This window comes from Mytilus californianus, unplaced genomic scaffold, assembly GCF_021869535.1.
Source record: "Mytilus californianus isolate M0D057914Y unplaced genomic scaffold, xbMytCali1.0.p SCAF_25, whole genome shotgun sequence".
NCBI classification, from domain to species: domain Eukaryota; kingdom Metazoa; phylum Mollusca; class Bivalvia; order Mytilida; family Mytilidae; genus Mytilus; species Mytilus californianus.
In genome coordinates this window covers 3,128,280-3,149,895 of record NW_026262674.1, presented here as the reverse complement: position 1 = coordinate 3,149,895, position 21,616 = coordinate 3,128,280, and the positions used below count along the sequence as shown (strand labels likewise).

Genomic DNA, 21,616 nt, shown 5'->3' with positions numbered 1-21,616 from the left:
TTCCTCTCACTGTTCCATCGTATTTGGTGTTCCTGAAACAATTGTCTTAGCAATTAGGCGTTGGTCTATTTTTCAGTTACGGCCAATTCTTTTCAATTGGTACATTATCTATTGTTTTTGTTACGTCTTTCATTGAAATCTTAATAGCCAAGACCTTTTCTACTTAGATTTATAGTCATTTGTAATGTTGTGCTTTTACAACAATGTCCAATGTATAATACGTTAAACAAATATTTGTGAACTGCTGACGAAACCTTTGCAAAGCATAAAAGTTTAACATAAAAAAAAAGTATTTACAACTTCATTCAACCCTTTGGTGATACAGCAATTGTTTTATATTTGATCGTATCTTTTATATTCACAACATGTATAATGACTCAAACACAGCTTTACGCGTGTGTAAATGAAAAGTTTCATCGGAAAGGAAGCTAAAATAGAAACATATTTCGCACTTGACACACAACAGGCTAACAAGATGGAAGGTAAACAATTACTTGTATTAATATTTTTACAAATCTTAACATATCAAGGGCACCATTTGGTGTATCTATGCCTTATAACGCTGATCTTTGTTTTCTTAAAGTTATATAGGAAATCAGTATGTTCATGGTGCACGATACTGGTCGGTTTGGAGTAATTTGTAAAAAGTTACTACACAATTTGTAGCATTTTTTTGGAATGTGTGTTTATAATAAATAGGTTCACTATTTCAAGATGAACAATGATAAATTCAAGAGTTAAATGTCTAAGTTCTCTGAAAAGCAACAACGGACTCTATCAAATCACCCATACAGTCATTAAAAAAAGGAGATTTGGAAATAAAAATTGAACTTTGCACTAAAACATTACATGAACACGAAAGAAAGTAAATGATAAGCATTTGTTTTCTGAGTAGAGAATGTTAAATACAATATATTTTCATAGAACTAGAAATAACCTTTCCGTTGATGAGTAATATACAGTTAACCCAGGCCTTTGAGAATGTATTACCATATAACTTTGGCAAATTTATTAACTTATTTCTTATTCATCCGTCAATACTAAAAGAAAACTTTAACGTCAATGGTAAATTCGTTAGTAAAACTGATTATGTTGCATACCCATGAATATAATCAAAAACCTGAGTAATGTTAGTCATTAAGATTTTAACATAATGTTGATTACTGTTCCCATGTTTTTTTACATTTTTACTCATAATGTCCTTTTGTTTTGTTTACACATCGTTGTCAATATAATCGAATTTAAGGAATGTGACAGTTTTAATCTATTCGCTTGATGTGTTTGAGTTTTTGATTTTGCCATTTGCATAGGAACTTTCCGTTTAGGCTTTTCCTGTTTTTTTTGTTGTTATTGTACTTTTTTCTTTCATACATATCTTCTTTTACATCGTATAAACCTTTGAAATACGAAGTAAATGAAAAAAAAAAATTTACCATAGAAGTAGAAATACTTGTGTAATGTCTATCAGTAACATAATTGTCCTGAAAGATATTTCAAAGAAAAAAACAAGAAGTTTCCACGAAATAAACAAAAGGATACATCATAAAATCAGATATACTCTCAACAGACCAATAAACTGACCGAGTTACTTATCATTCGACTATTTTTAAATTCATCACAATTATAGCTCAATAGGACACGAAATGAGTCCTCGAATATCTGAATGATGCCATTGATTTATGTGATAAATGTTTTATTTCCTTGTATCATAAATTTCTGTTTTCACAAGGAAAATGAAAGGAAGTCAATTTTACATTGCTGATAAATCATTCAGCAAACGTTTGCATTAAGAGGGGTATACTTTGGTTCAGAGAGATATCTCTTTCAATCAGTTATACGTTTTAAAGTCAAGTTTCATCAATGTATTTTATGCATTTACCTGAAACAGATTTGAAATAATCTATGGACCCTACAAGCTTAATATATATTATGAAAACAGTTGACTAAACGTATTGATGATTTTAAGAGTTTTTTCCCTTAACCAAGGTCTACCTTCTTCAGTGCATGTCTCCGACGAATCCACGTAAAGTCAACCCGAACCGAAATAAAGGAAAAATTACATAAATATGCAACGTAGAGAATCTTCAAATATTAAAAACAAATAATTGAAAAATGGCAATTTCGTAGTTTACTTCAAATCAGAATATTAAATTTTTGGAAAATCACTTCCGTATGTGACAATTTTTTGTTTTTGAAAATACACATTTATGGGTATGACTGAACACTAGTTAATATGAAAATGTTATTACGGAACTTCAATTCTTTATGAACACATCATTAAAAAACGGCAAACATAACATCGCTATAGATTTTATTCTACCATATATGGACCAGTAAGGGTTCAGAAACAAACTATATCAGTTTTTTAAGTGATTGGAGTTCTTGTTTACATTTTAAGTCTAAAGGTACCAGTCGTGTATTACAACTTCAGTTTCCGGTTCATGAAGTGACATAAAAGTCCATATTTTTCTGAAAAAAAAACAAACATTCTGGACTATTTTTATTCTGTTTGATTAAAAGTTGATTCTGATTTGAAACATCTGTTTAGATTAAAAAAGAATATTGCATCTTTTTTTTTATATCAGACCAGGAAAGTGGAAGAATATCATGTTTACTTGAAGTGGTGCGATTTAGTAAAAACAGCAAGCAGGAGTAGTGGTTTCGACTTCAGGGTTTCCTAACCCTTTATTCTTCGAGGCATGACCCACATTTCCCCCATTAAATCAAAATTTCGTATTGCTACATACATGATATATACAAAAAAAGAAATTGTATTAAGCATTTTATTTTCTAAAAAATTTCAATGATCAGCTGTTTTGCATGTAAGCCTATGGAGCAGTCAATTACAAGACTGCAGTCTAACTGGGTTTGTATTGCTTTGAATTCAAACAATGACATGACGTTTATTTTTTTGCAACAAATAGTAAAGACATAAGAAATCAATTATCTAAATTATATGTATCACAATTCTGCCCAAAATAACTGGAATTCCATATATGTTACCGTTTTATTTCAAATGCATGTTTTCTCTCTTATGTATTTTTGAATGAATAGAATTAGGAAGATTTGGTATGAGTGCAAATGCAGCATGAGTGGCGTGTAAGATGAAACATTTAGCTTTCTGTTTGGTGTGAGCCAAGGCTCCGTGTTGAAGGCCGTACTTTTACCTATAATGGTTCACGTGACTTGGATAAAGAGTTGTCTCATTGGCACGTTGTCGAGTGTTGTATGAACCTGCGTGACCTCAGAATGTGTATTGCAGTCGCATTTCAATGACGTGTTTTCTTCACCTTATACGAACCCTAAATTATTTTTTAAAATATTTACTTTAACAAATGTTTAATAGTAAAATGAACTTTTTTTTTTCACAGTTTTTGATTCATGTTTTCTTACTACAGACACTGTAACACCAAACATATCAATAGCACTGTATCATTATCTTTGTTTACATTTTGAATAAAGTGTAATCTGTGTGTCATGTAAAATGTATTTACTTTAAATTAATAGTACTTTTTTATTCACAGTTTTCATTTTATTTTTTCTTATTACAGACACTATAACACCAAATATATCAATTGCACTGTATCGTTATCTGTGTCAACATATAGTAGGCTCAGAAGATCAAGTTAAACAAATTAGATTGATGAACGCTGTCAGGGACACTTTACAAAGTAACAAGAAAGAAACAACTATAACAAGTGGAAGTTTTGGTGAACGACTTGATATGCGAGGCAGTGATTTAGATATAATGTATGTATCAAGAACCTTAGAGGTTTATGAAGATGAAAAACTCCAGTTTAATCCAAATAAAATATATTTTTCAATGGAAATAGACGATGTTAAACCTGGTTATGCGCAGTTGAAACTAGATCATTGCGAATTTCGGAGTGATTTAAAACAATGTGAACAACAAAATGGTGAATATTATTTTTCGAGTACATTATATAAACAACTGCACGTCAACAAAGCTAATCTAAGTACGATTCATGGACCCTGTATATCTGACCCGACAGGATATTTGGACTAAGCTTGTTGTTTACATTGTAACACGTGGGTATCTCCTGCAGGGCAGTGGATCACAAAATCAAACAATTCATGGCCGAGTCATAATGTCAAACAAAGTATTATAAATCACGGAGTACTTTTTGTACCAATCGGAGTTAAGGGCTCACCAAAAGAAAATATAATGGCGAATATCTTTTTCAGTTGGTGAAAAAATTCTAATTAATACCTTTACACACACTCAACTACTGTGCTATGCCCTCTTAAAAATTATATTGAAAGATGTAATATCTACTTTCTCCGAATGTAAAGATTTACTCTGTTCTTACTTCCTGAAAACAATTTTGTTCTGGATATCTGAAGAACTGCCACATTCCGTATGGAAACCTTATTACATTATTCCTTGTTTTATGCGATGTTTCAGCAGGCTGGTTTATTGTGTTGAGCACTCAGTTTGCTTACATTACTTCATTCCGGAGAACAACATGTTCGAAAACAAAATTGTGGGCCATGCTCGTACAATACTTTTAGAAAAACTATATATGTTGCATAGTTATAATTGGCGATGCATTTTATTTTCTGATCAAATATCTATCTTTAATTTATCTATTTGGAATTTCTCCATCGAACCGCATGCACTTTATTCAAAAGAAGTAGAAAAAATACTTTCATCCAAGTTATTCCTTTCTGCAAATCCTACCTTAACATTCAAGCCACCAAATATAATGAATATTAGGATGATACAGACATTTTCGAGTCGTCGGTCTTCTAAGTCTTCTATTGAAGACGTATATAAATTCAACATGTCAAAGTACCGTCATGTTCATGCCCAGCGTGTTCGACTCATGAGTACATTACGTAATACTAAGTACCAATACAAACAGTACAAATCCTGTCTTAGTTTTGTCATAGAAAATATCTATCATGACGCTGTATCTGGATGGCTGATGGTTGCTTCTCTTTTCTATAAGACAAACCAGTACAGTAAAGCTTTATACATCGTCAGATATTCTTTATCGAAATGTACTCCCGAAATTCTCTGCCACTCGATGACGTTTTCGGATATCCATCTCCAGTTGTTAATACAGCGAACATTACAGAAAAAGAATTTGGTATATTTTCTGAAAACATTGGTTGTGGGCTATGTACTATTTGATGAGAATTCTACGTTATTACCAGATGAACTTCAAATAAACCAATTGAATAACGTGTGTGTATTTCAATCTACAGCGTATGCTTATTTCCTTAATTGCCTTTGTAATTTATTATCATCTCAATGATGTCAGACAATGCCAATATTCCCTCCAAGGTTTACAACTGGTTATAGATGAAGGTTATTTAATGGCATCTCCATATTTAAAAACTGGAGCTTATAATCTGTTGGGAATCGCTCTACAGTTACTAGGCGATAAGGAATCCGCAAGACACGCATTTTTACAATCAGTTAAATCATACCCGTCCGAATTTCGCAATTCTGCGGCAAAGAGACTTTCATTAATAGGTTAAATGTGACATATGTGTACTCATTTGACCTTCGGAAATTGAGATAATTGTGATAATAATTGTCTATGAGGCACAATTAAATTTCATTAAACGGGTTCAATATATAATTCTACCTGGAAAAAGTATCAAATTACCTTGATGGAGCAACTTGTCACTACAGAATGACGAACAATACAGATCATATATAAATATTGATTGAGTTACATGATTTTTTTTCCTGAAAGTCACTTCAAATAAACAGATATTGTTTGTTTATTTTTGTTTTTGTTTTTGTTTTTGTTTTATGTTTTGTTTTTATTTGGTCGTTTTTCTTTTTTGTCATGGCATTTTCAGTATGTTCCGACAAGATACGCGTCTCCTAATATGCATTCAAAAATGTCAAATTATTCAATGAAAAAACTCAAAATGTTGGAAAATCAGACCACGTTTGTAAATAGATTAGAGATTGAAAACGAGGAATGTGTCAAAAGAGACAACAACCCTACTAAACAGCAAAAACAGACCAAGGCCATCAATGGGTCTTCTACTCAGCGAGAAAATCCCGCAACCGTCTTTTAATTTTGCTAATGTGCTATGTCTATATGCCATTTTGTTTTTCTTTGTTTATACATATGTTTGTTGTCTAATAATGATTAAGAATATAACACACATGGTGTAACTGTTGTACCCCTATTTGTAACAATTTTAATTACTATATCTGTTTGTTTTGTTCACACATTTGATGCGACCGTCGTACAGCATTCAATATTTTAGAACCTAATTTCGGCTTATAAGCAGGTTTCTGTATTATTTTATCGGGTATATTTCACAAGTTTGAAAGGTAAAATATTAAAAAAAAAACCAATTGAGTGATGACAAAAATAAAAACAAAATTAAGACTTCAACACATTTCAGCAGAGAGGACAGATGAATATATCCATATATACTAACTTCCACCATTTATATTTCCTTGATTTTATTCTATATAACTTCTGCAGCGTACATGTACAGTCAGTTGACAAAAGTGAGTTCCCACTTAAAAATATGTCCTATCATTTCAACTTCAATCAATAGTTTTTTCAAAATGTTTTAAAAAGTAACTCCAAGACTGATTTATTTGAAATAAATAACATAAGATATGTTTTATATCATAATAAAAAAATCAAAATACTATTCACAAGTAGCCATTAATAGAGTGTATTAGCTAGCTATCAACCAAGGTTTAATTCACAATTTTCTACATAAGAAAATGCCAGACATGTCTACATATTAATGACATTTTTTGAGTGGGAACTCACGTTTGTCAGGTGACTTAACTTATCATTGTGAACATTTATTTTTAATGTTTTCTGTAGCTTTTCATTAAAAGCATGTGTTTTAAATGTGATGAAAAAGATCGAAATGATGGATTTGCCCAGTAAAACCAAGTATGTAACCCACCATCTCGAATGACTTAAAGGCTTGTGTCGAGTCACTTCGACTTCAAACTATCGAGTTCCGCCTGTTTAAAGCCAAACAATGAAGCTTTTGAATACAAAACTTGTTTGTTTAAATTGTTAAGCTTTTTATAAAACGATAAAACGTTTGGCTATGCAGTGAAATAGACAATCATATAAGTATCACACAGTGAAAATAAAGTTTTTGCTTCAAAAACTGTTTCATACTTATTTGTGTATAATACTTATGTTATATGTTAATTGATTGTTTAATTGATATCTATCAACATTCAATTGGTCATGATCCGACTATGTTTCTTACATGCGAACAGTCATGTGATGTTGTTATACTATAGTACACCATTATAAGATACATAGCGAACAATTGTTCTAGCAATTAGGCGTTGATCTATTTTCCAGTAACGGCATATACTCTTCAATTGGAACATTGTCTATTATCTTTACGTCTTTCGTTGAAATCTTCATAGCCAAGACCTTTTCTACTCCGATTTCTAGTTATGTTTTATGGTTTGCTGTTAAAAACAATGTCCAATGTATAATACTTTAAACAAATATTTGTGGACTGCTGACGAAACCTTTGTATAGCATCAACATTTAACAGGGAAAAAAAATATTCACACCGTAATTCGACCCTTTGGTGATACAGCAATTGTTTTATATTTTATCGTATCTTTTATATTCACAACATTTATAATGACTCAAATATAGCATTACGTGTGTATAAATGAAAAGTTTCATCGGAAATAAAATAAAGTAGATTTCAAGTAGATACATATATTTTGTACTTAACCCACAACAGGCTAACAAGATGGAAGGTAAACAATAACTTTTATTTATATATTTTTACAAATCCTTATGTATCAATGGTATCATTCAATTTATCTATGCATTATTACGCTGATCTTTGTTTTCTTAAAGTTATATAGAAAATCAGTATGTTCATGGTGCACGGTTCTGACCGGTTTGGATTAATTTGTAAAATGTTACTACACAATTTGAAGAATCTTTAGAATCTTAATATATAGTAAATAGGTTTACCATTTCAAGATGAACAACGGTTTATTCAAGAGTCAAATGTTTAAGTTCTCTGAATAAAACTGAAAGGAAGCAAGACACTCCATCAAGTCAGTCATACAGTCATTTGATAAAACAAATAGAGCTGCGGAAATAAAAAGTGAACTTTACACTAAAACAAAACACGGAAGAAACTAAATGGTCAGTAATTATTTTCTGTGTAAAGAATACTTAACATAACATAATTCATTTTCATTGTTACTCCCCCCCCCCTTTTTTTTTTATCTGTTAGTTTTTTCCTACAAATACATATATATAAACCCAATATCTCAATGTCAAAGATCTAGACACCATTTTTATTATTGTTAGCATATTAAGCTAATTCAAACTTGTTTTAACTTGATGGTCAGGTAAACAATTGTTTTAGTTTATACATATTTTACTTATATTAACACATCAATGGCATCACTTGGTTATTACGCTGATTTTTTGTTTTCTTAAAGTAATATAGGAAATCAGTCTGTTCATGGTGCACGTTACTGGCCAGTTTTGAGTAATTTGTAAAAAGTTACCTAACGGTTCTGGAAATTTGTTTATTCTCAACCAGATTTTTTGTCCAATACCCCTTGTAAGCATGATGTATTTGTATAGAATAAGTCTTTCCAGTTGATTTTTTTTTTATACCTCAACATGTTGAAAAGTTCTTGACCAGATTTCCAAAATAATATCAACGTCGACAATGAAACGAAATCAAGAAACAGGGGCAGTAAAGATAGGTATTAATAATTATCATTTAGGATTTTCCCTTAAAGAAATTGCAGTAGGTCGGAAATAAGTATTAAGAATCGAAAGAAGTTCGATACAACTCCTCACACTGTTCCTTTGCACTTGGTGTTCCTGGAATCGATAGGAGTTCTATGCAATTTGTATAACTGTTCCTAAGCATTTAGTGTTTCTGGAATCAGAAGGAGTTCGATAATATTCCTCTCACTGTTCCTTTGCCTTTCGGCTTTTTTGGAATCAGCAGAAATTCGATACAATTCCTCTTACTGCTGCTTTGTATTTGTCGTTCCTGGAATCAGATGGACTTCGATACAGTTCCGCTCATTGTTCCTTTGCCTTTCGGCGTTCCTGGAATCAGAAGGAGTTCGATACAATTCATCTAACTGTTCCTTAGTATTTGGTGTTCCTGGAATCAGCAGGAGTTCAAGACAATACCTCTCACTGTTCATTATCATTTTGTGTTCCTGGAATCAAAAGGAGTTCGATAATATTCCTCTCACTGTTCCTTTGCACTGTTCCTTTGCCTTTCGGCGTTTCTGGAATCAGTTGAAGTTCGAAACAATTCCGCTCACTGTTAATTCGCATTTGGCGTTCCTGGAATCAGAAGGAGTTCGATATAATTATTCAAACTGTTCCTTTGCATTTGGTGTTCCTGGAATCGGAAGGAGTTCAATACAATTCCGCTCACTGTTTCTTTGCGTTTGGCGTTCATGAAATCGGTAGCAGTTTGATACAATTCCTCTAATAGTTTCTTCGCATTTGGCGTGCCTGAAGACGGAAGGAGTTTGATACAATTCCTCTCACCGTTCCTTTGTATTTGGTGTTCCTGGAACCAGAAGAAGTTTGATACAATTCCTCTCACTGTTCCATCGTGTTTCACGTTCCTGGAATCGGAAGGAGTTCGATACAATTCCGCTTGCTGTTCCTTCGCATTTGGCGTTCCTGTCAATGAGTAAAGCTATACAAACACAAAGCAGATTATTTGCTTTGAAGAAATAAAATATCAATGTCTTGTTAAAGTTTAAAAATCTTTAAATATCAAATTAAGACAATGATATATGTGTCCTTATAATCTTTAGATATAAATAGAAGACAGTAAACTTGGGTTAACTTTCAACAGACCAATAAACTGACCGAGTTACTTATCAACTGACCATTTATCAAATTCATTATAATTATAGTTCAACGGGAAATGAGTCCTCGAATATCTGAATGACGTTCTTTATTAAAATGTGAAAAATGTTTTATTTTCTTGTATCATTAGTTTCTGTTTTCACAAGGAAAATGAAAAAAGTCAAATCAATCATCGCTGATAAATCAAACAACCAACGTTTGCATTAAGTATGTATGCTACTCTGTTTTAAAATAACAAGCTTTTTAAAAGATTTTTTTGAATTGGTATTATATAAATAAAGGAACTAAATAAGTAGAAAAAAATAAAGGGTCCGAATGCTTGTTTTCGATATATAAGCCATTCAAATTTGGCGTGAAATAACTTTCTAGATTTTTCATTCATTTAACACAATTTTATTTTATATAGTTTAAAGAGGAATATTTGAAAATTCTTTCAAAAACTGAGAAAAAATGACAAGGATTTTATAGGATTTTCATATATGGCTCTTTATATGAATTATATGGTCATTTTTAAAAGTTTTCTGTTTGCAAAAGTATGAATTATTCGAAATACTTAAGATTTTCTTATCCCAGGCGTAAATAACCTTAGCCGTATTTGGCACAACTTTTTGAAATTTGGGTCATCAATTCTCTTCAACTTTGTACTTGTTTGGCTTTACAACTATTTTGATCTGAGCGTCACTGATGAGTCTTATGTAGACAAAACGCGCATCTGGTGTATTAAATTAGAAGCCTGGTACTTTTGACTATTAACTATATGGAATAAAATTATGAAGAGAAATGTAGTTGTTAGCAGGGATTTTTTTTTAAATTGTACTACATGGATAAAACCAGAGGAATCCGAATCTCTGACAAAAATTCAAAAACAAAAGAGGCGAACAGCCTTAAGTGCCTGTCTCAGACAATTCCATGCAAAGTCTTCTAGAACCAAACTAAGGGAAACATTACATAGATATTAAACAATGGAAAATAGCAATTTCCTAGTTTAAATCAAAACACAATATTAAGGTTTTGGGAAAACATTTCCGTATGGGCCTATTTGTTGTGTTTCAAAATACACATGGGTATGACTGATCACTTAGTTCTCACGTGTAACCATGGTAACGTTATTACGGAACATTAATTCTTATTGAACACATTATTAAAAAAGGGCAAACATAAAATTGCTATGGATTTTATTTACCCTATTTGAACCAATAGGGGGTTAGTAACAAACCATTTAACATACATCTGTTCCTCAATTGATTGGAGTTCTGGTTTACATTTTTAGTCTAAAGGTACCAGTCTTGTATTACAACTCCAGTTTCCGGTGCATGTCAAAACATGGAATGAAATAAAAGTCAATTTAAAAAAAAAAACAAAAACATTCTGGACTCAATTTTTTCTGTTTTATCAAAAGTTTATTCAGAATTGAAACATAAAAAAATATTGTATCTTTTTTGGAATATCAAATCAGGAAAGTGGAAGGATATCATATTCACTGGAAGTGGTGCAACTGCGTAAAAACAGCAACAAGAAAGTAGAAAAAAGTCGTTTTGACTTTAGGGTTTCTTACTTTTTATTCTTCGTGGCATGACCTACTTTTTCCCAATTATATTACGATTTCAAATTACTATATACATGATATGTAGATGAAATTTTTGTTTATGCAGCATTTTTTTTTGGAAAAAAATCAGAAATCTGCTGTTTTGCATGTAAGCCTATGGAGCAATCAAGTACAAGACTGCAACCTAAATAGGTGTTTTACTTTTAATTAAAACATGGACATGACGTTTGTTTTTTTGCAACAAATAGTAAAGACATAAGCAATCAATTATCTGATTAATATGTGTTAATATTTTTGCCCAAAATCACTGTAATTCCATATTTGTTACCGTTTTATTTCAAATGCATGTTTTCTCTCTTATGTATTTTTGAATGAACAGGAATAAGAAGATTTGGTATGAGTGCCAAAGAAGCATGATTGGCGTGTAAGGTTTTTTTATATAGATTAGACCGTTGGTTTTCCTGTTTGAATAGTTACACTAGTCATTTTGGGGCCATTTCTGTTCGGTGTGAGCCAAGGCTCCGTGTTGAAGGCCGTACTTTGACCTATAATTGTTTACTGTTTACCCATTGTGATTTGGATGGAGAGTTCTCTCATTGGCACGCACACCACTTTTTCTTGTTTATACTGTAAACCAACTTATTTTCGCAACTTTTGCGAGTAGAAAAATAACGCGATTATAAATGGTCGCGAATATGTAAAACTTGGATTTTCCCTTATCTATCTACATCAAGTAAATTTGAGAATCGCGTATTTAAATCGCCGCGAAATCGGTTAGAAAGGATTAAACGATAGGTTATCAACATACTCCGTCTTGCTATTTTCAGAGTTTATCTAATCCCACATGTTATCAACATACTCGGTCTTGCTCCATTCAGAGTTTATTTAATCCCACATGTTATCAACATATTCGGTCTTGCTCAATTCAGAGTTTATTTAATCCAACAGGTATCAACATACTTTGTCTTGCTGCTTTCAGAGTTTATTTAATCCCACTGCAGCCGGTTGTACGAACGTTGCATTAGCCTAATGGGTCATTAAGTTTTCATTTAGCCTTTATGATGCATTAGGTTAATGAAGACTTAATGACTCATTAGCCTAATGACACGTTCGTACAACCGGCTGCTGGTAATCAACATACTCGGTTTTGCTACGTTCAGAGTTTATTTAATCCTACAGTTTATCAACATATTCGGTCTTGCTCCGTTCAGAGTTCATCTAATCCCACAGGTTATCAACAAACTCCGTTTTGCTCCATTCAGAGTTTATTTAATTCCACAGGTTGTCAACATACTCGGTCTTGCTACGTTCAGAGTTTATTTAATTCTGCAGGTTATTAACATATTCGGTCTTGCTTTTCACAAGTATACATTTTTTCGCTTAAGTTAACCTATTTTATACATAACATGATTTGTTTGTTTAAATGTTACATATCGTATACATACACAATTCACGTTAGTTGTCATGGGAACAAAGACATAATACAGTGTGAAGAACATAATAATAAACATTGTTATTCGAATGCATTATTATCAATGTTTACATTTTGAATAAAATTTGATCTGTGTGTCATGTAAAAATGTATTTACTTTGATAAACAGTTTTCATTACATTTGGTCTAATTACAGACACTGTAACACCAAACATATCAATAGCACTGTATCGCTATCTATGTCAACATATAGTAGGCTCAGAATATCATGTTAAACAAATTAGATTGATGAACGCTGTCAGGGACAATTTACATAGTAACAAGGAAGAAACAATTATAACAAGTGGAAGCTTAGGGGAAGGACTCGATATTCGAGGCAGTGATTTAGACGTAATGAATGTATCAAGAACCTTAGAAGTTTATGAAGATTTAAAACTACAGTTTAATCCAAGTATAACATATTTTTTAATGGATAGAGACGACGTTAAACCTGGTTATGCTCAGATGAAACTTGATTACTGCAAATTTCGGAGTGTTTTAAAACAATGTGAAGAACAAAATGGTAAACATTATTTTTCGAGTACATTATATAAAAAACTAAACGTCAACTCATTTCATAATAATCTAAGCACGATTCATGGACCCTGTATATCTGACCCGACAGGATATTTTGACTTAGCTTGTTGCTTACATTGTAACACGTGGGTGTCTCCTGCAGGACAGTGGATCACAAGATCAAATAACTCATGGCCGAGTCATAATGTCAAACAAAGTATTATAAAACACGGAGTACGTTTTGTACCGATCGGAGTTAAGGGCTCACCAAAAGAAGACCTAGAATGGCGAATATTTTTTTCAGTTGGTGAAAAATTTCTAATTAATACCTTTACACACACTAAACTACTATGCTATGCTCTATTAAAAATTGTATTGAAAGATGTAATAGCTACCTTTTCCGAATGTGCAGATTTACTCTGATCTTACTTCCTGAAAACAATTGTGTTCTGGATATCTGAAGAACTGCCACAGTCGGTGTGGAAACCTTATTACATTATTCCTTGTTTTATGCGATGTTTTATTAGGCTGGATTATTGTTTTGAGCACTCAGTTTGCTTACATTACTTCATTCCAAAGAACAACATGTTCGAAAACAAAATTGTGGGCCGTGCTCGTGAAATACTTTTAGAAAAACTATATATGTTGCATAGTTATAATTGGCGATGCATTTTATTTTCTGATCAAATATCTAACTTTAATTTATCAATTTCGAATTTCCCCATCAAACCGCATATACTATTTTCAAAAGAAGTTGAAAAAATACTTTCATCCAATATATGGAGTTTGTCAAATGCTATTTTCACATTCACGCCATCGAATATAGTCAATATAAAAATGAAACAGACATTTTTGTGTCAGCAATCTTCCGAGTCTTTTAGAAAAGATATATTTAAATTCTTCATATCAAAGTGGTGTCAAGTACATGCCCAGTATGTATCACTCATTAGTACATTTAGTAATAATAAATACCAATACAAACAGTACAAATTCTGTCTTAGTACTGTCATAGATAATATCTATCATGACGCTGTATCTGGATGGCTGATGATTGCTACTTTTTTCTATAAGACAAAACAATATAGTAAAGCTTTATACATCGTAAGTTATTCTTTATCAAAATGTACTCCCGAAAAACTGTGCTACGTGATGTCTTTGTCGGATATCCATTACCAGTTGCTAAAACTGCAAACATTTCAGGAAAAGAGTTTGGTGTGTTTGCTGAAAACATTGGTTGTGGACGATGTACTATTTGAAAAGAATTCTACGCTAATACCAGATGAACTTCAAATGAAGCAATTGAATCAAATTTGTGTATTTTCATCTACAGCGTATGCTTATTTCCTTAATTTCCTTTGTTATTATCATCTCAATGATGTCAGACAATGCCAAGATTCCATTCAAGGTTTACAACTGGTTATAGATGAAGGTTATTTATTAAGATTTAAAATTTTTAGAGCAGGAGCTTATAATCTGTTGGGAATCGCTCTACAGTTATTAGGCGATAAGGAATCCGCAAGACGCGCATTTTTACAATCAGTTAATTTATGCCCGGTCGAATCTTACAACTCTGCTATAAAGAGACTTTTGTTAATAGGTTAATTGTGACATATGTGTTTTCAGTTAAACTTAAGAAAATTGTAATATTTGTGATTTTTTTGTCTATGAAGCAGAGTATGAACTTGATGGAGCCACATGTCACTACAGAATGACGAACAATACATATCATGTATAAAAATTGATTTAGTTACATTATTTGTCTGTGAAAGTCACTTTGAAAAAAGAGATTTTGTTTGTTTTTGTTTTTGTTTTTGTCGTTTTTCTTTTTGGTCATGTCATTTTCAGTATATTCCGACAGGGTACGAATCTCCTGATATGCATGCAAAACTGTTAAATTTTTCAACGAAAAACTCAATTGCAAAGCTTGGAAATCAGACTACGTTTGTAAAATCTTTTTGTGGAAAATGAGGACAAAAATTAGTACTTAATTTCGAAAATGAAAATTTATTATTCAAATATCTGCACAAGCATTCACAAGTTTAATCAGACCATGTTTAGTTTACCTTTTTTTAGTTCTATTACAGGTGGTTTATTTTATGAATAAAGAGTTTTGATGTAAATATGAGACAAATTAGACATGTTTAAGTTCAGTAACGTGTGTCTAATTTTATCATATATTGAAAATGCATGGACTTGTGTTTTATATTGTTGACAGTTCGAACATGACATTTTGGTAGTATTCGGAATAAACCTTATATTTAGAGATTATGGTGTCCTTCTTGAAGGTAAGGACACATACTGATAAGGGATCGAATGGTTTAATGCAGACGATATGATACATAATCCTTGCCAAGCTATCTGTCATGCTCTCTGTATGTCAGAAATACTAGATTTTCATTATTTTATCATGACTTTCAACGAATAAGAAAAACGGATAAGCAATTCACCACATTCCAACTGTATATAAAATGACAAAAAACAGTCAAGGGAGAGAACTTATATGACAGTTATTATCCATTCGTCTGATGTATTTGAGCTTTTGATTTTGCCATTTGATTAGGGACTTTCCGTTTTGAATTTTCCTCGGAGTTTGGTATTTTTGTTATTTTACTTTACCATCAATAATTTTACATTTGAAAATTGTAATAATTTCTACTATGGGATGTCTGGGAAAATGGCGTATGATAAAATAGATTCTAAAGTTTCATAAAAAAAACAACACCAAAAAGCGGATAATACCAAAGATCATGTAGTATTTTATCCATCTGCCAACAACGCCATATTCTTGCATGACGCTGCGATGCATATACGAATATGTATTACTACAAAGGCCAATGAAACATTTTTTTACATATCCCAAGGCAGTGACGCTTTCATGTCCAGAATCAGTGTGTGAAGGTTCACGAATCAATGTCCGTAACAATATTTAGAGATTTAAATGATTTTTCGAAAAGGAATGATAGTTCAACATGAGTAAATTGTATCAATTATGATTCGCGCAACGAAATTGATTGTATTACCCGTCATCTATCAGTATCGTATGATAGTTTTAGGAAATATCTAATAGTTTTGAGGAATGTCTAATAGTTTTGCATACTTGGCATTACTCTTATGTCATTTATTCTTCTCCCTATATAAAAGTAACTTTAAAAATGACATTTCCCTATTCTAGGACTTTTCTGGAATACGAACTGAATTGCCTTGTACTTATTTTCATAAATGTTTATTCATAACTGCATTGATATTATATCTTCAGGTATAGTTGTTTATTCAAAGATTGAATATTAAATCAAAATCAAATAATCGTTATACTATTCACAAGTAGCCATTAATAGAGTGTATAAAGCTAGTTATAAACCCAGATTTAATCCACCGTTTTCTACATAAGAAAATGCCTGTACCAAGTCAGAAATATGACAGTTGTTATTCATTCGTTTGTTGTGTTTGAGCTTTTGAATTTGTCATTCAATTATAGACTTTCCGTTTTGAATTTTCCTCGGAGTTCAGTGTTTCTGTTATTTTACTTTTTTTTTCATACTAAAAGGAAAACAACATTTTAGTTTTCAGAACCTAGTTTCGGCTACTAAGCAGGTTTCTGTATTATTTTTCATCGGGTACATTTCATAAGTTTGAACAGAAAATAATAAAACACTATTGAATGATGACAAAAATGATTTAACAAGAATAAGACTTCGACACAATTCAGCGAAGAGGACAGATGAATATATCCATTTGCCTGAACCACAATATGAACTTCCGCAATTAATATTTCCGTGATTTTTTTGCATTATAACTTCCGCAAAGTACATGTTTATTGACTTATCAATGTGAAATTTGTTTTTTTAATGTTTTATGCAGCTTTTTATCAAAAGCATTTGTTTAAAAAGATCAAAATATACATTTAAATGATAATTTTATCTAGTAGAACCTACTATGTAACTCGCCATCTCGAATGACTTGACGGCATGTGTCGAGTCACTTCTCCTTCGAACTATTGAGTCAAACAATTAAAATATCGAATATAAAGCGTGTTTGTTTAAATTGTTAACCCTTTTAAGAATGGTAAACAGTTTGGGTATGCAGTAAAATAGAGAATCATATACAACATAGGGAAATCAAGTTTTTGCTTTCACTTCTGTTTTATTCTTATTAATGTATAATGATTATGTTATATGTTAATTGATTGTTTAATTAATATTTATCGGCATTCAATGGTCATGATCCGACTATATTTTTTTATGCAAACAATCACATGATGTTGTTATACTATATTTATTGTATATATGATTCACAATACAAAATATTCATATGAATAAGGCTTTGGTCTTTTTTCATTAACGGCAAATACCCTTTAATTGTTACATTGCCTATTGGTTTTTGTTACGTCTTTCATTGCAACCTGAATAGCCAAGACCTTTCCTACTTAGATTCACAATAATTTGTAATATTGTGCTGTTACAACAATGTCCTATGTATAAATACTTTAGGTAAACATTTATATAGTATCAAAAAGTAAAATAGCAAAAATACCGAACTCCATGGAATAAAAAGTTTAACAGAAAAAAGGTTCTATGCAAACCACACAATTCGACCTTGTGGTGAAACACAAATTATTTTATATTTGATGGTATCTTTTATAACTGAAATAATAAATTAGAGATGCGGAAATAAAAAGTGAACTTTGCTCTTGACACGAAAGAAACTAAATGCCTAGTAATTGTGTTTATCGAGAAAAGAATGCTAAATACAATATATTTTCATAGAACTAGAAATAAACTTTCCGTTGATGAGAACTATACAGTTAAAGCAGTCTTTTGAGAATTTATAACCATTTAACTTTGGCAAATTTATTTACTAATTTCTTTTCATTCATGTTTCACGTGATTAAATCCGTCAATATTGAACGAAATCTTTTAACCTCTATGTAAGTTTCATAATAAAATCTATGACATATTTGTTATATCATTTGTCATCCTGAAATTTGTTTAAAAACAAAACAAGAAGTTAATTCCATGATAAAGCAAAGAATCAAATGAATTTACATAAATTCCAAAAAGGAAAAGGTTCAATACAATTTCGTTCTCTGTTCCTTTGCACTTTGCATTCCTGTAATCGGTAGGAGTTTGATACAACCCCTCTCACGATTCCTTCGCATTTGGTGTTCCTGAAACCGGAAGGAATTCGATACAATTCCGCTCACTGTTCCTTTGCATTTGGCTTTCCATAAATCAGAAGAAATTTGATACAATTCCTCTTACTGTTCCTTCGCATTTAGCGTTCCTGAAACCGAAAGGAGTTCGATATAATTGCTTCCACTGTTCCTTCGCATTTAGTGTTCCTTTATATTTGGCGTTCCTAAAATTGAAAGGAGTTCGATATAATTCCACCCACTGTTTCTTCTTTTTTTGGCGTTTCTGGAATCAGAAGGAGTTCGATATAATTCCTGTTACTGTTCCTTCGTATTTGTCGTTCCTGAAACAAGAAGAAGTTTGATACAATTCCTCTCACCGTTCCTTCGTATTTGGCGTTCGTGAAACTGGAAGAAGTTTGATACAATTCATATCACTCTTCCTTCGTATTTGGTATTTGTGTAACCAGACGGATTTTGATACAGTACCTCTCAATGCTCCTTCACATTTTTCCTTCCTGGAATCAGAAGGAGTTCTATACAATTCCGCTCACTGTTCCGTCGTTTTTGGCGTGTCTGAAATCGGAAGGAGTTCGATACAATCCCTCTCACTGTTCCTTTGTACTTTGTGTTCCTGAAACCGGAAGAATTTCGATATTATTCCACTTGATGTTCCTTCGCATTTGGTGTTCCTGTCAATGAGTAAATCTATACCAGTACAAAGCACATTATTTGATTCGAAAAACTTAAATATCATTTTCTTGTTAAAGTTAAAAAACAGTCTTTAAGTATCAAATTAAGATAATGAAATATGTGTCCTTATAATCTTTAGATATAAAATAGATGACAGTAAACTTGGGTTAACTCTCAACAGACCAATAAACTGACTAAGTTGCTTATCAGCCGACCATTTATGAAATCATTACAATTAATAATTCAACGGGAAATGTGTCCTCGAATATCTGAATGACGCCCTTGATTGTCATGTGATAAATGTTTTATTTCCTTGTATCATAAATTTCTGTTTTCACAAGGAAAATGGAAGAAAGTAATTCAACACAGCTGATAAATCAAACAACCAACGTTTGCATTAAGGGGGTAGACCTTGGTTCAGGGGTCAGTTTATTTTCGATCTATGAGTTTGACTGTCCCTCCGGTATCTTTCGCCTGTCTTTTATTTAACACATCATTAAAAAACAGCAAACATAAACCGCTATGGATTTTAACTACCCTATATGGACCAGTAGGGGATCAGTAGCAAACTATCTCAATTTCTTTAATTGATTGGAGTTCTGGTTTACTTTTTTAGTCTAAAGGTACCAGTCTTGTTTTACAACTCCAGTTTCCGGTGCATGGAGTGAAATAAAAGTTTATATTTTTCTCAAAAAAAATATTCTGGACACATTGTTTTTCTGTTTGATGAAAAGTTGATGCTGAATTGAAACATCCGTTTAGATAAAAAAAAATATTGCATCTTTTTTGGGAAATCAAACCAGGAAAGTGGAAGAAGATCATGTTTACTGGAAGAAGTGCGGCATAGTAAAAACAGCAAGTAGAAAGTAGTGGTTTTGACTTCAGGGTTTCCTTACCTTTTATTCTGCGTGGCATGATCCAAATTTTCCCCATTAAATCACAATTTCACATCGCTAAATACATGATATGTCCATGAACAAAATTTCTATTAAGCATTTTATTTTTAAAACTTTTTCAAAGATCAGCTGTTTTGCATGTAAGACTATGGAGCAGTCAATTACAAGGCTGAAACATAAATGGGTTTGTCCTGCTTTTAATTAAAACATCGAATTGACGTTTTTTTTTTTGCGGCAAAATAGTAAAGACATTAGAAATCAATTATCCGGTTTACACGTTTTGAACATTTCTACCAAAAATCAATGTAATTCTATGTTTGTTACAGTTTTAATTCAAATGCATATTTTCTCTCTTGTATATTTTTGAATGAATGATTAACAAGGTGAAACATTTAGAGCAGGATATGCTTATGGTGTTGAGTGTCCCGGTTTTGTTACGTGACAAGGTGAAACATGTAGAGCAGGATATACTTATCATGTTGAGTGTCCCGGTCTTGTTACGTGACAAGGTGAAACATGTAGAGCAGGATATGCTTATCATGCTGAGTGTCCCGGTCTTGTTACGTGACAAGGTGAAATATATAGAGCAGGATATGCTTATCATGTTGAGTACCCCGGTCTTGTTACGTGACAAGGTGTAACATGTATAGCAGGATATGCTTATCATGTTGAGTGTCCCGGTCTTATTACGTTCAGAGACAAGGTGTAACATGTTGAGCAGGATATGCTTATCATGTTGAGTGTCCCGGTCTTGTTACGTGACAAGGTGAAACATGTATAGCAGGATATGCTTATTATGTCGAGAACCCGGTCTTGTTACGTTTAGAGTCAAGGCGAAACATGTATAGCAGGATATGCTTATCATGTTGAGTACCCCGGTCTTGCTACGAATAAAGTTCTATTTTATTTCTAATCTCAATTTTGAAAACCAGTTATATCTCTAAAAGCTATTTTCTCTTGAATTTAGCAGTTTTATACATAACATTTTTTTTTTGCTTAAATGGTACATATCATATACATATACAATTCACGATAGTTGTCATGTGAACAAAGAAATATACAGTGTGAAGAACAAAATAGTACACATTGTTATTCGAATGCATTATGGTCAATGTTTACATTTTGAATAAAATTTAATCTGTGTCTCATGTAAATCGTATTTACTTTAATAGTAAACCTTTTTATTCACAGTTTTTTTATTTTTTTTTCTTATCACAGACACTGTAACATCAAACATATCAATATCACTGTATCGTTATCTAATTACAGACACTATAACACCAAACATATCAATATCACTCTATCGTTATCGTATTACAGACACTGTAACACCAAACATATCAATAGCATTGTATTGTTATCTTATTACAGACACTGTAACATCAAACATATCAATATCACTGTATCGTTATCTAATTACAGACACTATAACACCAAACATATCAATAGCACTGTATCGTCATCTAATTAAAGACACTGTAACACCTAACATAT

At 31.9% G+C, this 21,616-nt stretch overlaps 1 protein-coding gene across 1 annotated transcript; it reads left to right on the top strand.

Annotated features, from left to right (window-relative positions):
* Positions 1-7,731: 7,731 nt before the first annotated feature.
* On the top strand, positions 7,732-15,145 carry LOC127732552 (uncharacterized). Its single transcript, XM_052241601.1, has 2 exons — positions 7,732-7,756; positions 13,047-15,145. Exon 2 carries the CDS (start codon positions 13,916-13,918, stop codon positions 15,005-15,007), a length of 1,092 nt encoding a protein of 363 aa, XP_052097561.1. The 5' UTR covers positions 7,732-7,756; positions 13,047-13,915; the 3' UTR covers positions 15,008-15,145.
* Positions 15,146-21,616: the final 6,471 nt, after the last annotated feature.

Bases quoted from the DNA above. Each gene is read 5' to 3' on its own strand.
- LOC127732552 (XM_052241601.1), top strand. From the start codon at position 13,916: ATGCGATGTTTTATTAGGCTGGATTATTGTTTTGAGCACTCAGTTTGC.